This window comes from Otolemur garnettii, unplaced genomic scaffold, assembly GCF_000181295.1.
Source record: "Otolemur garnettii isolate 467f Iridium unplaced genomic scaffold, OtoGar3 scaffold00075, whole genome shotgun sequence".
Lineage (NCBI taxonomy): Eukaryota > Metazoa > Chordata > Mammalia > Primates > Galagidae > Otolemur > Otolemur garnettii.
In genome coordinates this window covers 6,790,261-6,808,124 of record NW_003852470.1, presented here as the reverse complement: position 1 = coordinate 6,808,124, position 17,864 = coordinate 6,790,261, and the positions used below count along the sequence as shown (strand labels likewise).

The window sequence follows — 17,864 nt, the reverse complement described above, 5'->3', positions numbered from 1 at the left end:
TTTCAAATTGCACTGAAATATTTACTCTTACTCTCTTAGAATACTTTTGAAAAGCAATTTATTTTCTTCTAACTGCTGAAACTTTTTACTTGTAGGTGGGTTTGTCTTAGTCTAACACTGTCCCAGTGGAGCTACTTTGTCTGCCTTGTAGGTTGATTCTCATGCTGAATTTTGTTCCAAATGGGGGGAGGGGGAAAGAAAAGAATTAAGAAAAACTTCTGAAGGAAAAAAAAAATCACACCTGATAAATGGCTTTGTGGCCATAATCTTCAGAATTTGGAAGAAAAAAAACTTCAACCATGCATCTGGGGTTTCACGTTTTGTTCATTTCCTTGATTCTCATTCACTTCACACAGTTCACTTCCATACGTGGGGCCCTCCTCTGACTACCTGCCCAACTGTGGAAAACAGCAACCCCCACAGAAGGAAGCAGACAGCCCCCCAAATGAGAGAAGACCCCAACTACACAGAACATTTCCCAGGAAAACCTCCAACCTCATGACATCGTCTTTGTAACAGTTTATTATTGCACAAAAATCTGGCAAGATATTATTGTAAATCTCAACTGATGTTTTCTATTTATTTCATTTTTTGTTTTCAGGTTAAAAGTTGCCTAAGTGATAAGGAAGGACACATTGTAAACACCCAGGGCGCTAAGTCTCAGTTAAGATGGGGTGGGGAGGGCCTGTGAATTACGGGATTAAGTCACAGCAGGTGCTGCTAAGCGAGTGGATACAGGACAGGTGGAACACCCAGAGTGAGTGACTGCCACTGTGAGTTCACCAAGACCGAGTGTTTGACAGCACTTCTGCCATTCAGCAGCGTGTCTCTTACACAGTGACAATTAGTGCAGCTCTAGCTGACTGCTTGGGTTTGCGTCCATGTCATGTTGAAGTGCTACGGTAGGTTTTAAAGTTTCATGCAGAAATCAAGGAAGCTTCAAATAGCATGGGGAAACACGATCAATAGCTGTTAGCATGGCTTTCAGAACAAGATAAATCTTTCCAAAACCATAAAAGAGGACTGTCTTAACAATGGATCCTGATAAAAGCAGTAGAAAGGGAAGTGAGCCCTGTACGGTGCACTGAAGGAACAGCATGCATCTCATTAGACTGTGTGTGTGTGTGCGGGGGGGTAAAAGGCACACCAGATGACACCTGTGCATCTCGTTAGACTGTATGGGGGGGGACGGTAAAAGGCACACCAGATGACACCTGTGGAATCTGAGGCTGAATTGAGAGAAGAGAACTGATTCCCAGCTCAGGTCTGCTCAAGCTAGCACAATGCCAGGGGGTGGCTGCTCCCCCCAGCACGGGCAGATCTGCTGCTGGGGCCTGAACAATGAGGAGCTTCCACAGAGAGGGGAATGGGGCCCAGGTCACAGCAGCAGCACCGGCAGCACCTACCATTCCCGCAGGCTCGGAATCAAGAAATACCCCACAGCTTTCCTGGCACCATCACTTTTAAGATTTAAAGACTCTGCAAGACTAATGGCTTCTTAATAGGCACCGTCTTTCCAGCCTGACTCCAGGGAGATGATACACCTTTCTAAGGCCTGCAGGGTTTATGTCTACGATGGACCTCAACACAGATGCATCTTCTAAAGTCTGATAGTTCAGAAGTCACTATGCCATTAATTATAGTTTATATTTAACTGACAAGAGTAAACACTCCAAGACCACCACACCCCACCCCAATTCTGTTAAATCTGTTCTGGAATGTTTGCTTTCTCTGACTTGAAAGATTCCTACTTATTCTCCTACCCCCATCCAGAGGAAAGGTCTTGTTTTTCATCTAGCAATTCTGACTTTCAAATATTTTAGATTTCTAATTTTGCCATTTTCCCTTTCCTCAGGTTTGTCTCAGTTATACTGAGAATCTATAATTGTTTTCTTAAATCTTCTGTCTCCTTGATCATTTTATTACTTTCCTGAGGACTTTCTTGAATCCCTTGACTCAAGCAGGAGTAGGGGATGATGATAACCACCGTAACAGGTAGGATATTTACTATTCAAGAGACTCTATCACCTCCACATAGAAAATGATAAATACGCTGTGGTTACGCGTTTTAGATCTGAAATTACCTTAATTTAGAAATTGATAGAATTTCAGTTGTAAAAACACTGTCTAAAGTTCCCAGAGCTAGGAGTATCAGTGATCCTTTATGCTTCACATATAAAGCAGAATACTTCTGAAAGTATCTCTAAAGGCAGGTAGGTACTTATGAAGAGGCTCTGATAAAAATCTGAGGTACTTGTCTTGATTCAGCTGACAGCTCAGCCTACATCAAACGATTTCCTTTTTCCTTTCTGTTTAATCCCTAGAACCACTATATATTTGGGTCATGGCCTAAATACCAGTGATTTTACTTTTTGAGTGGAAAGATGGGAAGGGAAAATAAGCCAAGCAATTAGTCCAAGAAGAAAAGTCTAATTCTGGAGATGGCTGGAGGCTTTTAGATTTGGTCAACAGAGTAGTGAAAAAAGAAATAGGGTCAATGTAGCTGCAATGAAAAAAAACCCCAGCAACCCAAACGACACTTGGGCCGCCTGAAAGCCATAACACAATGGAAACAAGGCTCAATTGTGCACTTCCATTTATTCTTTTGAAGTGATATTTTCAAGGAATCCAAGTTAAATTTTTTCTCATTGTCTTTTAAGAAAGGGAGCCATAGTCTAGGGAGCTGGCCTGTGGGGTGCTGTAAACTGTATTTTTTGTTCACGCTCCAGTGACTATTGCAGAACATTTGTGGGACATTTTTGTTACTGAACCCTGTACTAAGTGCTTAGGTTCTATCCTTGCTCACCAACAGATGCACCTGGTCACGAGGGCGGTGGCCTGTGTCCAGCGCATCACAGCGCGTCTGGGTGGAACCAGTTCTGCAGTGATGGCCACTGTCTGCCTGGGGCTGGCAGAAGGGAGCTGGCTCTGGGCATCACCTGTGGAGCCCCCTCAGGACCCCTCCCTTGCTTTGTTTTCAGAACAGTGTGTGATTTGAGGGACACTTCTCTGTTCTCCATTTGGCACAGCTTTTATTTAATGAGGTGGGATGGAATCAAATATTTAAACGCTTAATTAGCAAACTGAAACCTGTATGTTAGTTGTTAGCTTCCCCAGTGAAATACCTTATTACTCTGTTAGTTTGAATTTTACTTACTTGTTCACAGGCCAGAAAGACTACAATGTCACCCTTCTCACCCGAGTGGTGAATTTCAAAGATAAGGCGTAAAATAGACTCAAAAGCATCCTTTTGAGCCCCACTAAGGTACACAACCTCCACCGGGTGTTTATTTTTCACTTCTATGAGAGGCACGGTTCCATAATAAGAACTGAGTTTGCTGATCAGATGAGGTGAGGAGTTAATTATAAGCTTCAGCTCTGGTCTTGCTAGTAAAACATCTTTAAGGAGTCCAAGTAACACATCAGTTGCAATGCTTCTTTCATGAATATCATCTAAGATGATGACCCCATAGCTACCCAGAAAAGGATTGGACATCATTTCTCTTTGCAACATATCATCAGTACAATACCTATAAAGAAGAAACGGTACAGTTAGAATAGCCTGTGAAAAGCCATGCAAAGAACTTCCTAACACTAAGAAATGCCTTTTCTATATCTTTTTCTCTAACTCAGTGATTCTAAATTTTTACTGGGGCCAAAATTCCCTTAAAATGATAAAACCTTGGAACTGCAAACTTATATAGCCTCTTTGGAAAAAAGTATGGAGAATCCTCAAAAAACTCAAATTAGACCTCCCACTTGACCCCAGAGTCCCACTACTAGGCATCTACCCAGAAGGAAAAAAAATAATTTTATCACAAGGACATTTGCACTAGAATGTTTACTGCATCTCAATTTACAATCACCAAGACATGGACATGACCGAAATGCCCATCAACTCAGGAATGGATTAACAAGCTGTGGCACATGTACACCATGGAGTCCTATTCAGCTGTAAGAAAAGACGGAGACTTTACACCTTTTGAATTAACCTGGATGGAGCTGAAACACAGTCTTCATAGTAAAGTATCATAGGAATGGAAAAGCAAGTATCCAATGTGCTCAATGCCCAATTTTATTACAAAGCCAGTAGTTGATCTAACACACACTCACATAGGAGAAATCTTAATTCTGTTCAAGTTTAGAGGAGGGGGAATGAGGGAGGGGATTGGTGTGCTCCCACTTAAAGAGCATCGGGTAGGGGTGTATGGCACACCTTTTGGGTGCAGGACACAACTCCAAGAGGGACTCTACCTAACAAATTCAGAAATTATGACCTGGTTGTTTGTATCCTCCCAATAACCTGAAATTTAAAAAAAAAATGATAAAAGCTACGAGTGTAAAACACACCCAGTTTGTGTGTGTTTGTGGACTCCTAGAGACCATCACTGAACCCTGGGTCAAAGTCTTCTGCCTAAATATTACAAATATTAACAAGAGCTGCATTTAACATTTGCTCTGAGCTATGTAAACAAAAAAGCAGTATCCGGGTGGCACCTATGGCTCAGTGAGTAGGGCGCCGGCCCCATACACAGAGGGTGGTGGGTTGAACCCCGCCCTAGCTAAACTGCAACAAAAAAAAAAAAAAAGAAAGAAAGAAAAGAAAAAAGCAGTATCATAAAACACCCTTGTTAGGTAAGTATTTTTTCCTCTCCCTTTCATTAATGAAAGAATTTTTGAATTTCAGCATAACTTTCCAAGGAAAGCATACAAGAGCGGCTCCCAGCTCAGGCTCCCAGCCGCCAGCCCCCCGCTAGGGCTGCTCCTCTTGGAAGTGCATCCTGGAGATGATACCACTAAGCTGTTAGCTTCCGCAAAACTAAAGTACCTAAAAAGCGACCACTGATTTAGGGCAGCAAGCAAATTAGCTAGAAGGGGTTATGCAGTAGTTCTTGGGATCATATTTTTTCTAAAAACCCAACTAATTTTTAGTCATCCAGTTTCATGTAACTATCTTTCTGACACTATCTACATATTTAGCTATATTATTGCTTGAAGAAACCAATCCAGTGTATTTTCTATCCAATTGAGGTATTTACTTTTATTTATGTGTGTCCATGGCAGTTCTGAGACAGCTGTGCTTAGGAAGACCTGCTTTGCAGGTTGGCCCTTGGATGGCATTTGGGAAGAACTTAGATTTGGGGAGGGTTCTCACCAGGCCCAGAATAAAGAGTGGCTCATGGTGGCTGAACTCTTTGTACAAGCAACATGGTTTCTGTTGAACACGTTTTCTTTCTGTGAGTCTGGAATTTTGGAACGCACTCACCAGAGGGTGCCTACGTGACCTGCCCCAGTACGTCCTGAGCGCTGAGTGTCTGGCAAGTTTCCCTGGCAGCATGGCATTTTATATGTTATCACAACTCACGAGGGAATTCAGTGCACCCTGGGCAACTCCACTGCACAAAGACGCCTGGGAATTCCCATCCCCCATTTCCCTTTTCTGATTTTGCTTTGTGTCCTTTCACTGTGATAAATCCTAGTTGTAAGTAAACTACGTTGAACCCCATGAATCCTCCTAGCAAATTATTGAACCTAAGGATTGTCTTGGTTCCTGAATTAACCCCTTCAACAGTCCTCAATTAAAGGGAGGAAACATCTATTAAGCTCCTAGTGTGTACCAGACATCGTGCTGTGCTTACATTCTCTCATTTAACCTTCAGAACAAATCTTCCAGGTAGACATCACTGTCCTATTACTATTACTCAGTTACAAATGAAAAAACTGAGGTTCAGAAAAATTACCCTGCCCCAGGTTGAAAGCCTGAGTTAGGAATGAAACCTGCTGTCTGAAGTCCCTGTCGAGTTATAAAGATTGCCTCCTTGGCCTCGTGGTTTTGGTGACACGGTCCACGTTCTTCCTCTCTTCTCCTCTGTGAGATCCAAGTGTGTGCTCTATGCCTTCCTTTCCACACATGTTCCCATCCTGATAAATTGTTCATCATTCCTTTTCTCAAACTTAGAAAATATCTTGACTGCTGCACGATTACACTTTGTGCAAGATGCAAACGGACGCACTGAAGTCCAACCTTCAGATCACTGCTTGCTGAGGTTAATTAGTATGTTATCATGATATAAATTACTACTGCCTCTCTTCTCAGAGCAAATTATCTTAATCTATGCCACTTCCTTAATGTTAAAAATTAAAATCTCCGTTCTCTTTTAAGCAAAACTCATCTGAGTACCAATCATGTAGGAAGCTCCCTATACGGCGGGCGGGCGGGCGGAGGTGGAGGCGTTATGTAAATGTATCCCGGCTTAATTAAAAAGAGAGAAGATGGTGACTCAGCAGCAAGTCCTGACCTTCCATGTAAGTATATAATTCTAAGGGAACCATAAAGGCTTATTTCTAAAACTTACCATACAAACGACATTTTTTCTACATGATACAAAGATATATTTCTTACCTTTGTGTTAATGAGATGTTGTGTACATACAAAGCTTTGAAAAGTGCTGTTACTGACAACTATGTAAAAAATATATATAGAATGCCAAGGTTTTAGGATATGCGGCTTATGTTTTAAACTCCTAAGACTAAATATTGAAAAGCTCACCAACTTTTGGTGAATATGGGTGGCGCCTGTGGCTCAAAGGAGTAAGGCGCCAGCCCCATATGCTGGAGGTGGTGGGTTCAAACCCAGCCCTAGCCAAAAACTGCAAAAAAAAAAAAAGCTAAGAATATATCTTCAAGTTTTATTAATTTTAATATTTTCTAAAATTATATGTATTGGGCGGCGCCTGTGGCTCAAAGGAGTAGGGCATCAGCCCCATATACTGGAGGTAGAGGGTTCAAACCCAGCCCTGGCCAAAAAAATAAATAAATAAAATTATATATATTGAGTTTGACCTTAATGAAAATTTGAGAACACACTTTTTCAGTTTAGTTTTCTGTATCTCTGAGTTATTTAAAGATATCTTGCTATGTGGTTCAGAAAGGCTATTTTAGGTGTATAATATTCAGGTATCCACTGGTTCAAAAAGGCCAAGAAAAAAGCTTAAAGAAATAACTATATAGAATGTTTTAAAAAAAATGATAGTAGGCATAAAGAAAGACAGGCTTACTAACAGCCTATTATGTGTCTGCTAGATTAGATATTAGGGATTTACAAAGAAAATGGAAAAGACAATATCAAACATAGAACATCACCTTCTATCGTCAATGTACCTTAAATCTGATTTAAATAGCTATTCAAGCTAAGATTATTCAAAATTCTGGCTACCATGCCTCTCTAAGAAAATGAATTTGGTTCTAATTCTAACTCTAAAAGTAAAATTCTAATTATAAAAATAGCTACCACATACATACACTATGCATTAGTCACACATATTAACTCATTTAGTCTTCACTACAGCCATCTGGGAAGTGTATTAATCCTCCACATTTTACAGATACGGAGAATAAGCACAGAGAGTTTAGGTGACTGACAGGAGGTGAGACCCACTTGACAGCCATGCCGCCTCCTCTTCGGAGCACAGAACACCAGGAGGAAGATAAGGTATTGCTTCCTTTGATCACTGGGGAGGTTTCAATAGGTTGGACCTCTTTTCTGCAACTCAAACCTGTTTACAACAATGCAGCAGAATGTCTGCTGACCCTGCACTGGTTTAGAGGGGATGTCGTGGTGGGAAAGAAGGTACAATGTCCCAGTGACAATGTCCCAGGGACCGTAAAGCAGAGATGTAAGAGCAATGAGAAAACAAGGCAGCCCGGCAGCAGCAGAAGGGAACAGAACCTGCAGTGGCTGAAGCAGGCAGCTCATCTCCTTCCATCTCCAAAGGTGTCTTACTTCAGCCCCCCGACCTGACGCGACTGTCCACGCTAAGATACGAGTGCCACACACAGATAAAAACTATAAGCACTTCGGTATAAATTGCAAGTCTTTTTTGGCTGACAGAACTGAGTGCTGGGGTTTTTCACTACAGAACAATTCCATGAAAGCCACGTCTCACACATGACAGATGGTTCAAGGTACTGCACGTCTCTGACCTACTCTGATAACATTATTATACTTCCCCACAATTATTTATCTTTGTGGCATTCTCAAAAAACGTAGAAAAATATATAAACTCAGTTCAATGTTAAGATAAAAACTGTTGTAGTATTTCGTTCTAAACATTACTATATCCAAGAGTCCTTTCCAAAGGATTTTCAAAGTATAGATGGTATTACAGATATCAAAACATAAACATTAACTTGAGAGCCTAGTCAGCACCATCATTTAATTAAAACGCCAACAGTTCAAAAGGCTACGTTAAAATTTAAAAGATAAAAAATCTGCTAACCTCAGGGATCCTTTACCCTTTCAGGGTTATGTGAGGTTGGACAATTAAGTTCGCAAACTCATCCTAGACAAAGTGCTATTCATTGCTGAACATCACGGTGGTCACCTTCGAAGCACTTCCCTTGGGAAGCTGTGCCCCTAGTTTACTCTCCATAACATTCAATGACCGCTCTGATGGCTGTTCCAGAAAGAATTCCAAAATTGCTTTGAAGGGTGGATGAGGCGCTGGCATCAGTGTGTAGTTTCCCTGGGGAGGACTCTGAAGGTGACTGTCGTGACCTCCAGCAACATGGTGTGTAATACTTTTTCTAGGATGAGTTCACGAACTTAATTGTCCAACCCTGTATGTCTTGTCCTGCATAGCTTTTCAACTAGTTTGTGAGTTCTTAAGAAGCAGGGAGGTTTTTATGCTTCTTCAATACTTACATACTATTTAGGTAACTATAAGCGATTTATAAATATATACTAATTTGGTGACTCAGGGACATCACTGCCATCCTAACAGAAAGCAATGGATCTTCAAGAACTTCAAGTCAGAGTGCTCTTGGTCTAGAGTCCCCAGGGTTTGGCACTCGCCTGAGGACGAATGTCTGGTACATCTGAAAATAAACACTTGAGGGAAAGCAGCTTAGCACATACCTGAGTCACCTGGGCTTTCTGAATGGGAAATTCAGAAAAATCTAGCTGAGACACGGCAAGACTCCTTTCTCCTGTACAATTTACTGAACATCCCCCATAGGACAAGTACAGACACCAGAGATATAAATATGCTAAAAACCATTGCTGTCCTGTTACGCTAAAGCAGAGCTTCCCAATCAGTGTGCCCTGGGCACACTGGTCTGCCACACAAATGGGTTGTAGAATGAGAAACACTGATCCTGAGGTACTTCCTGCTCGGCCCTGGACGGTGAGGCAGCACCTGGCCAGTGGAAGCCCAGGGGATGGTTGTCTCTGGCTTCAAGCGGCTCTGGCCATTTCCTGAAGGTGCGGCCAATAGTGTCACTTCCTCTGAGGCCTGTGATATAAACTGCTGCAGAAGCACTGGCCAGTCATTTTCCCAATTTCTTTTTCCTTCTTTGTAGCTAGTTCCTAGAACCCCTTGTTCAAAGGAAATCTTCCAAGGAAGCTAAATGCAAGAGTTACCACAACTTGTGGTAGCCAAAGAGAAGGCTCCTCAAGACCCATAAGATGCAGAAAAGCAGTTTAAAAAGCACTGATCTGAACTGTGGGGCAGAGGATGCTACTCAGTTTTTTTTTTTTTTTTTTTTTTTTTTTTTTTTTTTTTGAGACACTATGTCACCCTCAGTATAGTGCTGTGACATCACAGCTCACAGCAACCTCAAACTCTTGGGCTTAAGTGATTCTCTTGTCTTAGCCGCCCAGGCAGCTGGGACTACAGGTGCCCACCACAATGCCTGGCTATTTTTTTTTTTTTTTGGCTGGAGCTGAGTTTGGCCACCTCCAGTATATGGGGCCAGTGCCCTACTCCTTGAGCCACAGGTGCCACCGCGGCTATTTTTTGGTTGCAATTGTCATTGTTTTAGCTGGCCTGGGTGGAGTTTGAACCCACCAGCCTCGGTATGTAGCCGGCGCCCTGGCCACTGAGCTATAGGCGCCGCCCTTGCTACTGAGTTTTATGGAAGCCCGACAGAGGGTTTTCTCATTTATATTATCAGACAAACCTTCCTGGAGTAGGTGGTCACTGAACTGAGCCTGGACTGACTAGGAGGGATCAGCCACACCCAAAAGACGCCTGGGCATTCCAGACACAGAACGACAGGTATAAAGGCACAGAGGTGTGAAGCATGAGGAACCCAGAGAGCTGCCGATGTCGCTGTGGCCAGCGCAAGGGCAATGATGTCGACCCAGCATGAAGCAGAGCTTTTAAAAGCACAAGCTTAAAGATTCGGGGGCCCAAAATAACAAGGCATAACTTTTTTCTGATGATTGTGGGAGTCATGGACAAAGACATGGATCTCTGATGACGCCAGTGTTGCAAAACAACTGGGGTGTCAGGCTGGTGACAACGCAGTTACTATTACACAGCATGGATGCTCCACCCGTAGAAAGCAAGAATAATGCTCTTGTAGGACTATAGAACTCAGGCCCAGAGTCACAGCAGGGAGCAAATAAAATCCCTAAAACCAACCTCAGGATCGTTTCGCTGGTACAGCAGTTTTCGAAAGGGATCACGTAGCCAACTTCGTGGCCGATGTTAACGTCCATTTCGTCTGCTACCCGCAAGGCAAGCTGGACCGCAGTCTCCTTGTGGACCTGTGTGCACACCACGCCCCCGTGCTGGTAGTGCACGGAAAGGCAGTATTCAGCACACCACTGAGGAACCTTTAACAGGGAGAAACAGACAGGGTCAGCTCCTGCTGAAAACCAAAAAAAAGGATAGCTCTGCTCATAGGAGCGTTCATCTTATAAATGAGTTCTTCTCTCCTTAGTGAATCACCAGTGTGCTGTGCTACGTCTTATTTAGGGTAACTCTGAACATTATGCATCTGTCTGCACAGAGTCGTTGCAAGTAAAGAAAGTTAAGAATAAACAGGAGTTAGCAGGGACTATGAAAGTTTTGACTTTCACACTAAAAAAGGCAGATAAAAATAAAGGGCAAAACGAAACAAATACTTTCAACCACAACTGCCTTTCTAAAAAGAGTAATGAATTTGTAGATTATATTCTTTCTGATTATAAAAAAGCCCCATCAAAAACTTGGCTTCTGGTATCAGTTACTGTGTTTTTAAACAATGCAAATTATAGATAGTATTAGGTAAAAAATAGTGACTCAAAATGAAAGCTTTTGCACTTAAATCCAAATGATCATAACAAATATCCAGATAAGCCTGCTAACATTGCTCTGGTAATAAAAGCCAAACCACACTGGTAATTTATCATCTAAACACAATTAAAAATAAATCCAGTGAGATCACTGACGAACCCATGTGGATTTGGAAAGCGTCAATTCCAGGCAAGACGACTCTGGAGCCATTTTATTTTAAACAATCCTTTATCTAAAATATGGATCAACTCATTTTTATCAAGTCCAATTGTGTAACAATTATTATAGTAGAAGTACTAAATTCATTTATATGCTATAATCTTAAAACACTGTTAATAAATTATGCTTTGTTACATGCATTTTAAAAATAAATTAATTCCAAGAGTATTTTTTAATAGATCTGAGGTATTTAAAAGTTCTAACAATTCTCTCAAAGTCTATTTACTAGACTCATTATAGAATTCTTAGATTTTAATCCTCACTCTAATTTGAAAAATAAACATAACTTACCAGAAATTATGAGTAACTCCAAAATGAATGATTGCTGTCAACTGCAAATGCCCAACAATTAAAAGTACAAATGCACTTCCTCCATTCTAAGATAGGTGTCAGCCTTGTCAACAGGCTGAAAAGAATTAGTGATTATTTATTCAACCCCAACTTTGGTCAGGAGAGATGAAACTTCAGATGCTGCACTCAGGCCTCTCTGCAGACTTGCCCCAGCAATGGAGCCCATTCATGGTGAATGTATCCTGTTTGTAAACTTTCTTACTCTGTAAATGTGTCTTTCTCTTCCTCAACAAATTGTTTTATGCTTAAAAACAAACAAACAAAAAACCCCAACTACACTCAGGAAATCTGGAATCAAGGCAAGAAGTAGGAAATAAGAAGGAGCCTAAGTGACCTCGGTCAGAGTCACAGGCCTGGCTTGCCGCTGGTTTGTTCCATGCAAATCACACTTCCACCAAGCTTTAGTTTTCTTACCTACAAAACGAGACTTTCCCTTCAAGTCTGTTCTCTATAAGACTCACCTGCCCCTGAGCATTAGCTCTCAGTTCTCTGCAAGGGTTACTCACCCCTGGGCATTAGATCCTGCAGGGCATTTGCTCACCTTGGCAGGTATCACATGTCTCAAGCGGTGGCCTGTTTCTAGTCCATCCCTCCCCGCCAGGCCCCCTACTTAAGACCGTAAAATGGGAGAAAAGAGAGACCTATCTATCTGTTTTGGTCACCAAACTATCTCAGTACTCAGCTGCTTTTGTTGAATGAACAAACTAATTTTTTGTACTTTCCAGAAATATTTTTTAATTCTATGATTTTATATAGTATATCTTGAACTGTTTTATAACCATTAGACCATCTAACTATGAATTTATGTAAAATTTTGTCTCCCTTATTCCTTAGCAAATAATTTTTAAAATCCTGATGTTTTTCACATTTAAATCCTTACTTTATCTAGGGTTCCTAGCCAAGGCCTCAAACATCATTCATGTGAAGAGCAGTATGAAAACCACTTGTCTGATGCTGTCCCCCACCACATGGACAGATCCTTCAACTACATATGTGTAGTTCATGTTTGTCTCCATTACATAACAAAGAACCTGACACATGGTGGGGATAATAAATAATTTGGGTGAATAGATGAATAAATACATCATAGTATTTGAAAAGAAGAGACAGAGCCAGCTCGGCACAGTGGCTCCCACCTTAATTCCAGCACTTGGGAGGCAGAGGCAGGTGGATTGCCTGAGCTCACAGGTTCGAGACCAACCTGAGCAAGAGCAAGACCTCCTCTCTAAAAAGTTAGCCAGGCATTGTCATGGGTGCCTGTAGTCCCAGCTACTTGGGAGGCTGAGACAAGAGAATTGCTTAAGCCCAAGAGTTTGAGGTTGCTGTGACCTGTTACGCCAGGGCACCCTACCAAGGGTGACAAAGTGAGACTCTGTCTGAAAAAAAATAAAGACAGGACAGAAAGAGTTGGGGTCAAGGGGAAGCATGGGAGAGAGGTAATAAAACCAACGGACAAGTATTACAAAGGAATAATACGCCATATCCACGAACAGACTAATTATACACATCAAGAAAACAAATGTCCCATGATATCTGACTTAAAGTACCAAGGTGATTACATAATTAATAAGAACAGGAAATTGGAAAGTAAAATAAAATGAATAAATGAAGCTAAATAGTGGCTTAAAGTTCTTTTGGAGGGAGTGAGGATTTAGGAGAGGAGGGAGATGCCCTAGGGAGAGTCAGAAGGCTGGTCAGTATTAAGGTAGGTTATCTGGACAGGGCATCCTGGTGTAGCTATCCTGAGATCAACTGAAAAACAGGCCAGGCCCCTAGGGGCAAGGCCAGAGCTGGAAGCAAGGCTGGTCTCAGAGTTTCTGAGCCAGAAGGCATGAAGGGCAGCACTCCACACCATACACGAGGAAACAGTCTGGAGGGGCGATCTGTCCAAGGTCGTACTGCCCATCCACAGCATGGCCACAGCCAATCCATGCTTCTAATTTTTATTTATTTTTTTTCTTAGATCATAATTGTGTACATTAATTCTATCATAGGATACAGTGTGTTGCTTCCATATACAGTTTGAAAAACTCTCATCCAACTGGCTAACATGCTTCTAATTTCTTAGCTGCTGTGATTTCCACCTTGCCACAGTTGCTCTGAGCATCTTTATACGAGGGGAGCTGCGCGGGAGCCATCAAATTCTCAGGAAGTCAGCATTTTTCACTACTCTTTCATATCCACTTTTGGATATGCTCAGTTTGGCTATTATTCTAAGGTCTAGATAGCTGTTGTCACACTCTAGAATTTGACGTGATTCCAATGATTACGGGCCATGTTCCCAAGCTTCTGATTTTGTTTTTCTGACTGCATTTCATTTATTTCTGTCTACTCATTCAAATTCTGCAAGATTAGATCCCTACAGTATGTTCATGATGTCATAAACATCATATAGGCCTGGAAGTACAATAATCCACCAATCCAGTTCTCGTCATCTTACCTTTTTGCCCCCTTTTACATTAGAGCAAGTTATTTCACCTATGAGGCAAAGAAATTAATTCACAAATGGGAACAGTCCTTTAAATATCAGTTAAAACAACCAGGGGAAAACTAAACACATCCACATGTGCTCAGTGTGGGGCTGTTGCTCATGTGGTCAATAGCCGGGCCGAAGCCACAACCCGTGACACAGCGCCCGCTCACCTGTGCCTCTGCCCACCTGCCATCGCCCTCGCCTTTCAGTAACGGTTACTCAGGGGTGATACCAGTGGTGCAAACGCAAACGGGAAAGGTTATCCCTGAACAGAAAAGAGAGAAACCTGAAGTGATCAGTCCCATCACCAGAGTTTCTCTACTTTTCAGGTCTTATAAATTACGCTAGGCAAGCTAAGGCTTATTCTGAAGTCTGATTCCTTAGCAAACTTCCAGTATTGGCTGAAAAAAAGTTATGATCCAGCCAAATGTTGGTAATTGGAACATTTCGTAATTTCAAGGGACACTACGATTGCGGCCCTGCCAGGACCTCTCGCCCTCTCTGCTCTCACAGGAAGGGCCATACCTGCTGCTCACTTTTCCGGCCCTGGGTCTGCTTCTCTTCTGGGCAGCAACTGGACAGCCTTTTCCCTGCCCCAGTAGTATCTTATTCTTTCTGCCAATGAATTATGCGCCTGGTGGAGGTTTTGTTTCTGTGGTTATCTCCCTGTAGTTTCTCTCCAGAAGACATTCCCCCCAGTACTCAGAAAATGTTACTCGGGAGGGGCTGGCTGCCAACCTGGCACAGCGGATGGTAGGAAAGAGTCATTTGGCTTTAGCTTTTTCAAGAAAAGTGCTGAATTCTGGCCCACTTTGTGACTTAAATGGCATGGAGTACTTAGTAAAGTTGTGCAATATGGTTAAAGAAAAAAAGAAACTGCTCCTTTAACACATGAAAAAAACCTACTTACCAAATGATTTATCTGGGAGTTTAGGTAATGGATAATCCTCCGATTTAAACAGTTGGTACAGAAATTATCCCCAGCTAGAACTCCATCCTTCAAATCTATTCACTCTGAACTCACCTGTTACTGTTTTCACACGTCTCACTCCATTTTCTAAAGGCAGGTGTTTCCTTTATGATGTACCGGGGGTAAAGCCTGAGCACGAGGCCCTCAGCTTGACCCTGGGCAGCCACGGTAAGCAATCAGTGTCGGGGAAGACAGTGAGAATGGGTGCCCCTGGCCTCTTATCTACTGCTTGAAAGAAAATCACCGGGACTCCGGCCAATCTGCTGCCATGAGAGCAGGTAAGAGGAGTCCTCTGGGTAACAAAATCTAATCTACATCAAGCTTTATTGACTTCAGCCAGTAACTGGAGTTCTACAGGTTGTACTAATTCGGAAAGTAAAGTTTTGCTGACTCCGGCAGCACTCAGAGAAGCTGGGCATCTGGATTCTGGGATTGCTGGGCTGCAGGGTCCTCAGGGCTGGCTACAGGGATCTGCTGTAGGGATCTGTAGGCAGGTCCAGATCTGAACCAGGCAGCAGCAGCAGCACCGTGTCGGCCTCACTGCTGGCACCGCGGCGGGCAGACATCACATGAGCTACGCTAGTGTAGAACCTTCTGTCCTTTCTGTCCACTGTTAGAGATTGTTTCACCTCCTCAATGGATAATACGGTTAGATAAGAATAAATTAAGGGAGGAAGGAAGACCTCTGTGAGACACAAGGCCACTACTGTTCTTTGAGACACAATTCACACGTATCTTGGCTTTGATCACAAATTCTGAAAGAAAACTCAAGGAATTACATTTTTTTTTTTTTTTTTTTTTTTGAGACAGAGCCTCAAGCTGTCCCCCTGGGCAGAGTGCAGTGGCATTACAGCTCACAGCAACCTCCAACTCCTGGGCTCAAGCGAGTCTCCTGCCTCCGCCTCCCAAGTAGCTGGGACCACAGGCGCCCACCACAACGCCCGGCTATTTTTTGGTTGCAGCCATCATTGTTGTTTGGCGGGTCCGGGCTGGGGATTCGAACCCACCACCTTAGGTGTACGTGGCTGGCGCCTTAGCCAGTTGAGCTATCGGCGCCGAGCCAAGGAATTACATATTAATGAAATTTTTTAAAACTGTAATAAGGGTTAGGAATTCTTAAACTACATTGTAAGTATCCTAAGACTGAAGAAATAAGATATGACTAACGAGAGCCCTGTTTCTCATAGAGAAGGAAGTTACAATTATGAGATTAAAAAGGCTACAAAGAGCCCTGCAGTGCTGAACTGGAATCAGAGGCTTTCCAGTTGTTTTTAAGATATCGAAAGACACAGAAAAATATGAGAGATAAACAAATAAAAATACATCAAGAGAAAGAAGTACACAGAGGGAAATGGAGAAATACACAGAGAATAAAAGAGAAAGAAAAGTAAAACAGGGCTAGGAAGAGCTCAAGAGACAGACAGATGGATAATAGAATAATTATTCCTTGCTTTGTCTAGAAGCAATGATAAAGCAACGGTAACAGGTATACCTAGTGTCCAGACACTGGTTTCTAAATACAATTCACGAGTAAAAGGAAACACGACTCCTTCAGGAAAAAAAATAATATCTGTTTCTTTGACTGCACGGGAACATGAGAGATGATGAGCCTGTGCCAGGAAGCAAAGAAGTGCTCAAAAATAATGCGGACACGTCAAAGGACGCAGAGGTCATCCTGAGGATATACGCAATGGCCACATCAGGGACAATGTAAGCAACAAAATCAACGAGCTTAATAATGAATTATAACCCAGAGAACAAGAATTTATGGATCCACATGAACATAAATAAAGGGATAAATAAACGAAGAGAAAGCTCAGCCTTACAGAAGAACCCTAAATAATACATGTAGAAGGAGCAGAACATCATCTTTAGTCACCACCAATGGAATAATTCAAAGGCAAGAATTACCTTTGTATAATGCTAGTGACCTAACGTATAATGAGATGCTAACACTAGTGACTGGCTGTATAATGAGAAATATATAAATAAAGTATGACCAGAAGAAAATATTAGCTTCACAGTCAGGAACCAGGCAGACGCCATCTTACTAAGTGACCAAATTTAACATCACCAGCTGGGGGAAACCAAGATCTGTACCTCCTGGCACAACATGCTAAGGAAGACACAACAGCTCTTTGGTACAGAGCCTGGATCTAATCTTAAGGAAACACCAGACACAAGCAAACTGAGGGATGTGCAACAGAGTGACCAATCTATACTCTTCAAAAATGTCAAGGTCATGGAGGACAGGGAGAGACTGAGGAGATGTTTCAGATGAAAGGACATTACAATAAGAACGATAAAATGCAGTGGAATTTTGGATTGGATTCTGGACTACAAAAAATTTCCATTATTATCAAGGCCCTTAGTGGGAAATTGATTAAATGTGAACATCCAGAAATTAGATAATGAGATATCAACATTACAGTCCCCAGATTTTGATAATTATTTTGTGCCTAGGCAAAGTTTTTAGAATCCCCTCAGGTTTTCAGAGGCCAAGGGCATCATGTGCACAGCTGACTCCTCAAAGGTTCAGAATGAAAATGCGCATGTATGTGTCTGTATGTGTGGAGGCTGGGAGAGGGAGGGAATAACACAGCAAATGAGGTGAAATATTATAGTCAGGGAATGTGAGTCAACAGTATGTGCAAATGAGGTGAAATACTACAGTCAGGGAATGTGAGTGACCAGTACGTGCAAATGAGGTGAAATAGCACAGTCAGGGAATGTGAGTGAACAGTACGTGCGAATGAGGTGAAATAGTACAGTCAGGGAATGTGAGTGA

At 42.1% G+C, this 17,864-nt stretch overlaps 1 protein-coding gene across 2 annotated transcripts in view; it reads right to left on the bottom strand.

The window, feature by feature from the left end:
- DHX32 (DEAH-box helicase 32 (putative)) overlaps positions 1-17,864 on the bottom strand; it is a 62,390-nt gene that overhangs the window by 23,855 nt on the left and 20,671 nt on the right. For both annotated transcript variants that reach the window (XM_003794065.3, XM_023515608.1), the window contains exons 3-4: positions 10,428-10,621; positions 3,158-3,530 (exon numbers count right to left, since the gene is read on the bottom strand). In XM_003794065.3, the coding sequence (XP_003794113.1) occupies positions 3,158-3,530; positions 10,428-10,621 (567 nt within the window). The remainder of the gene's footprint in view (positions 1-3,157; positions 3,531-10,427; positions 10,622-17,864) is intronic.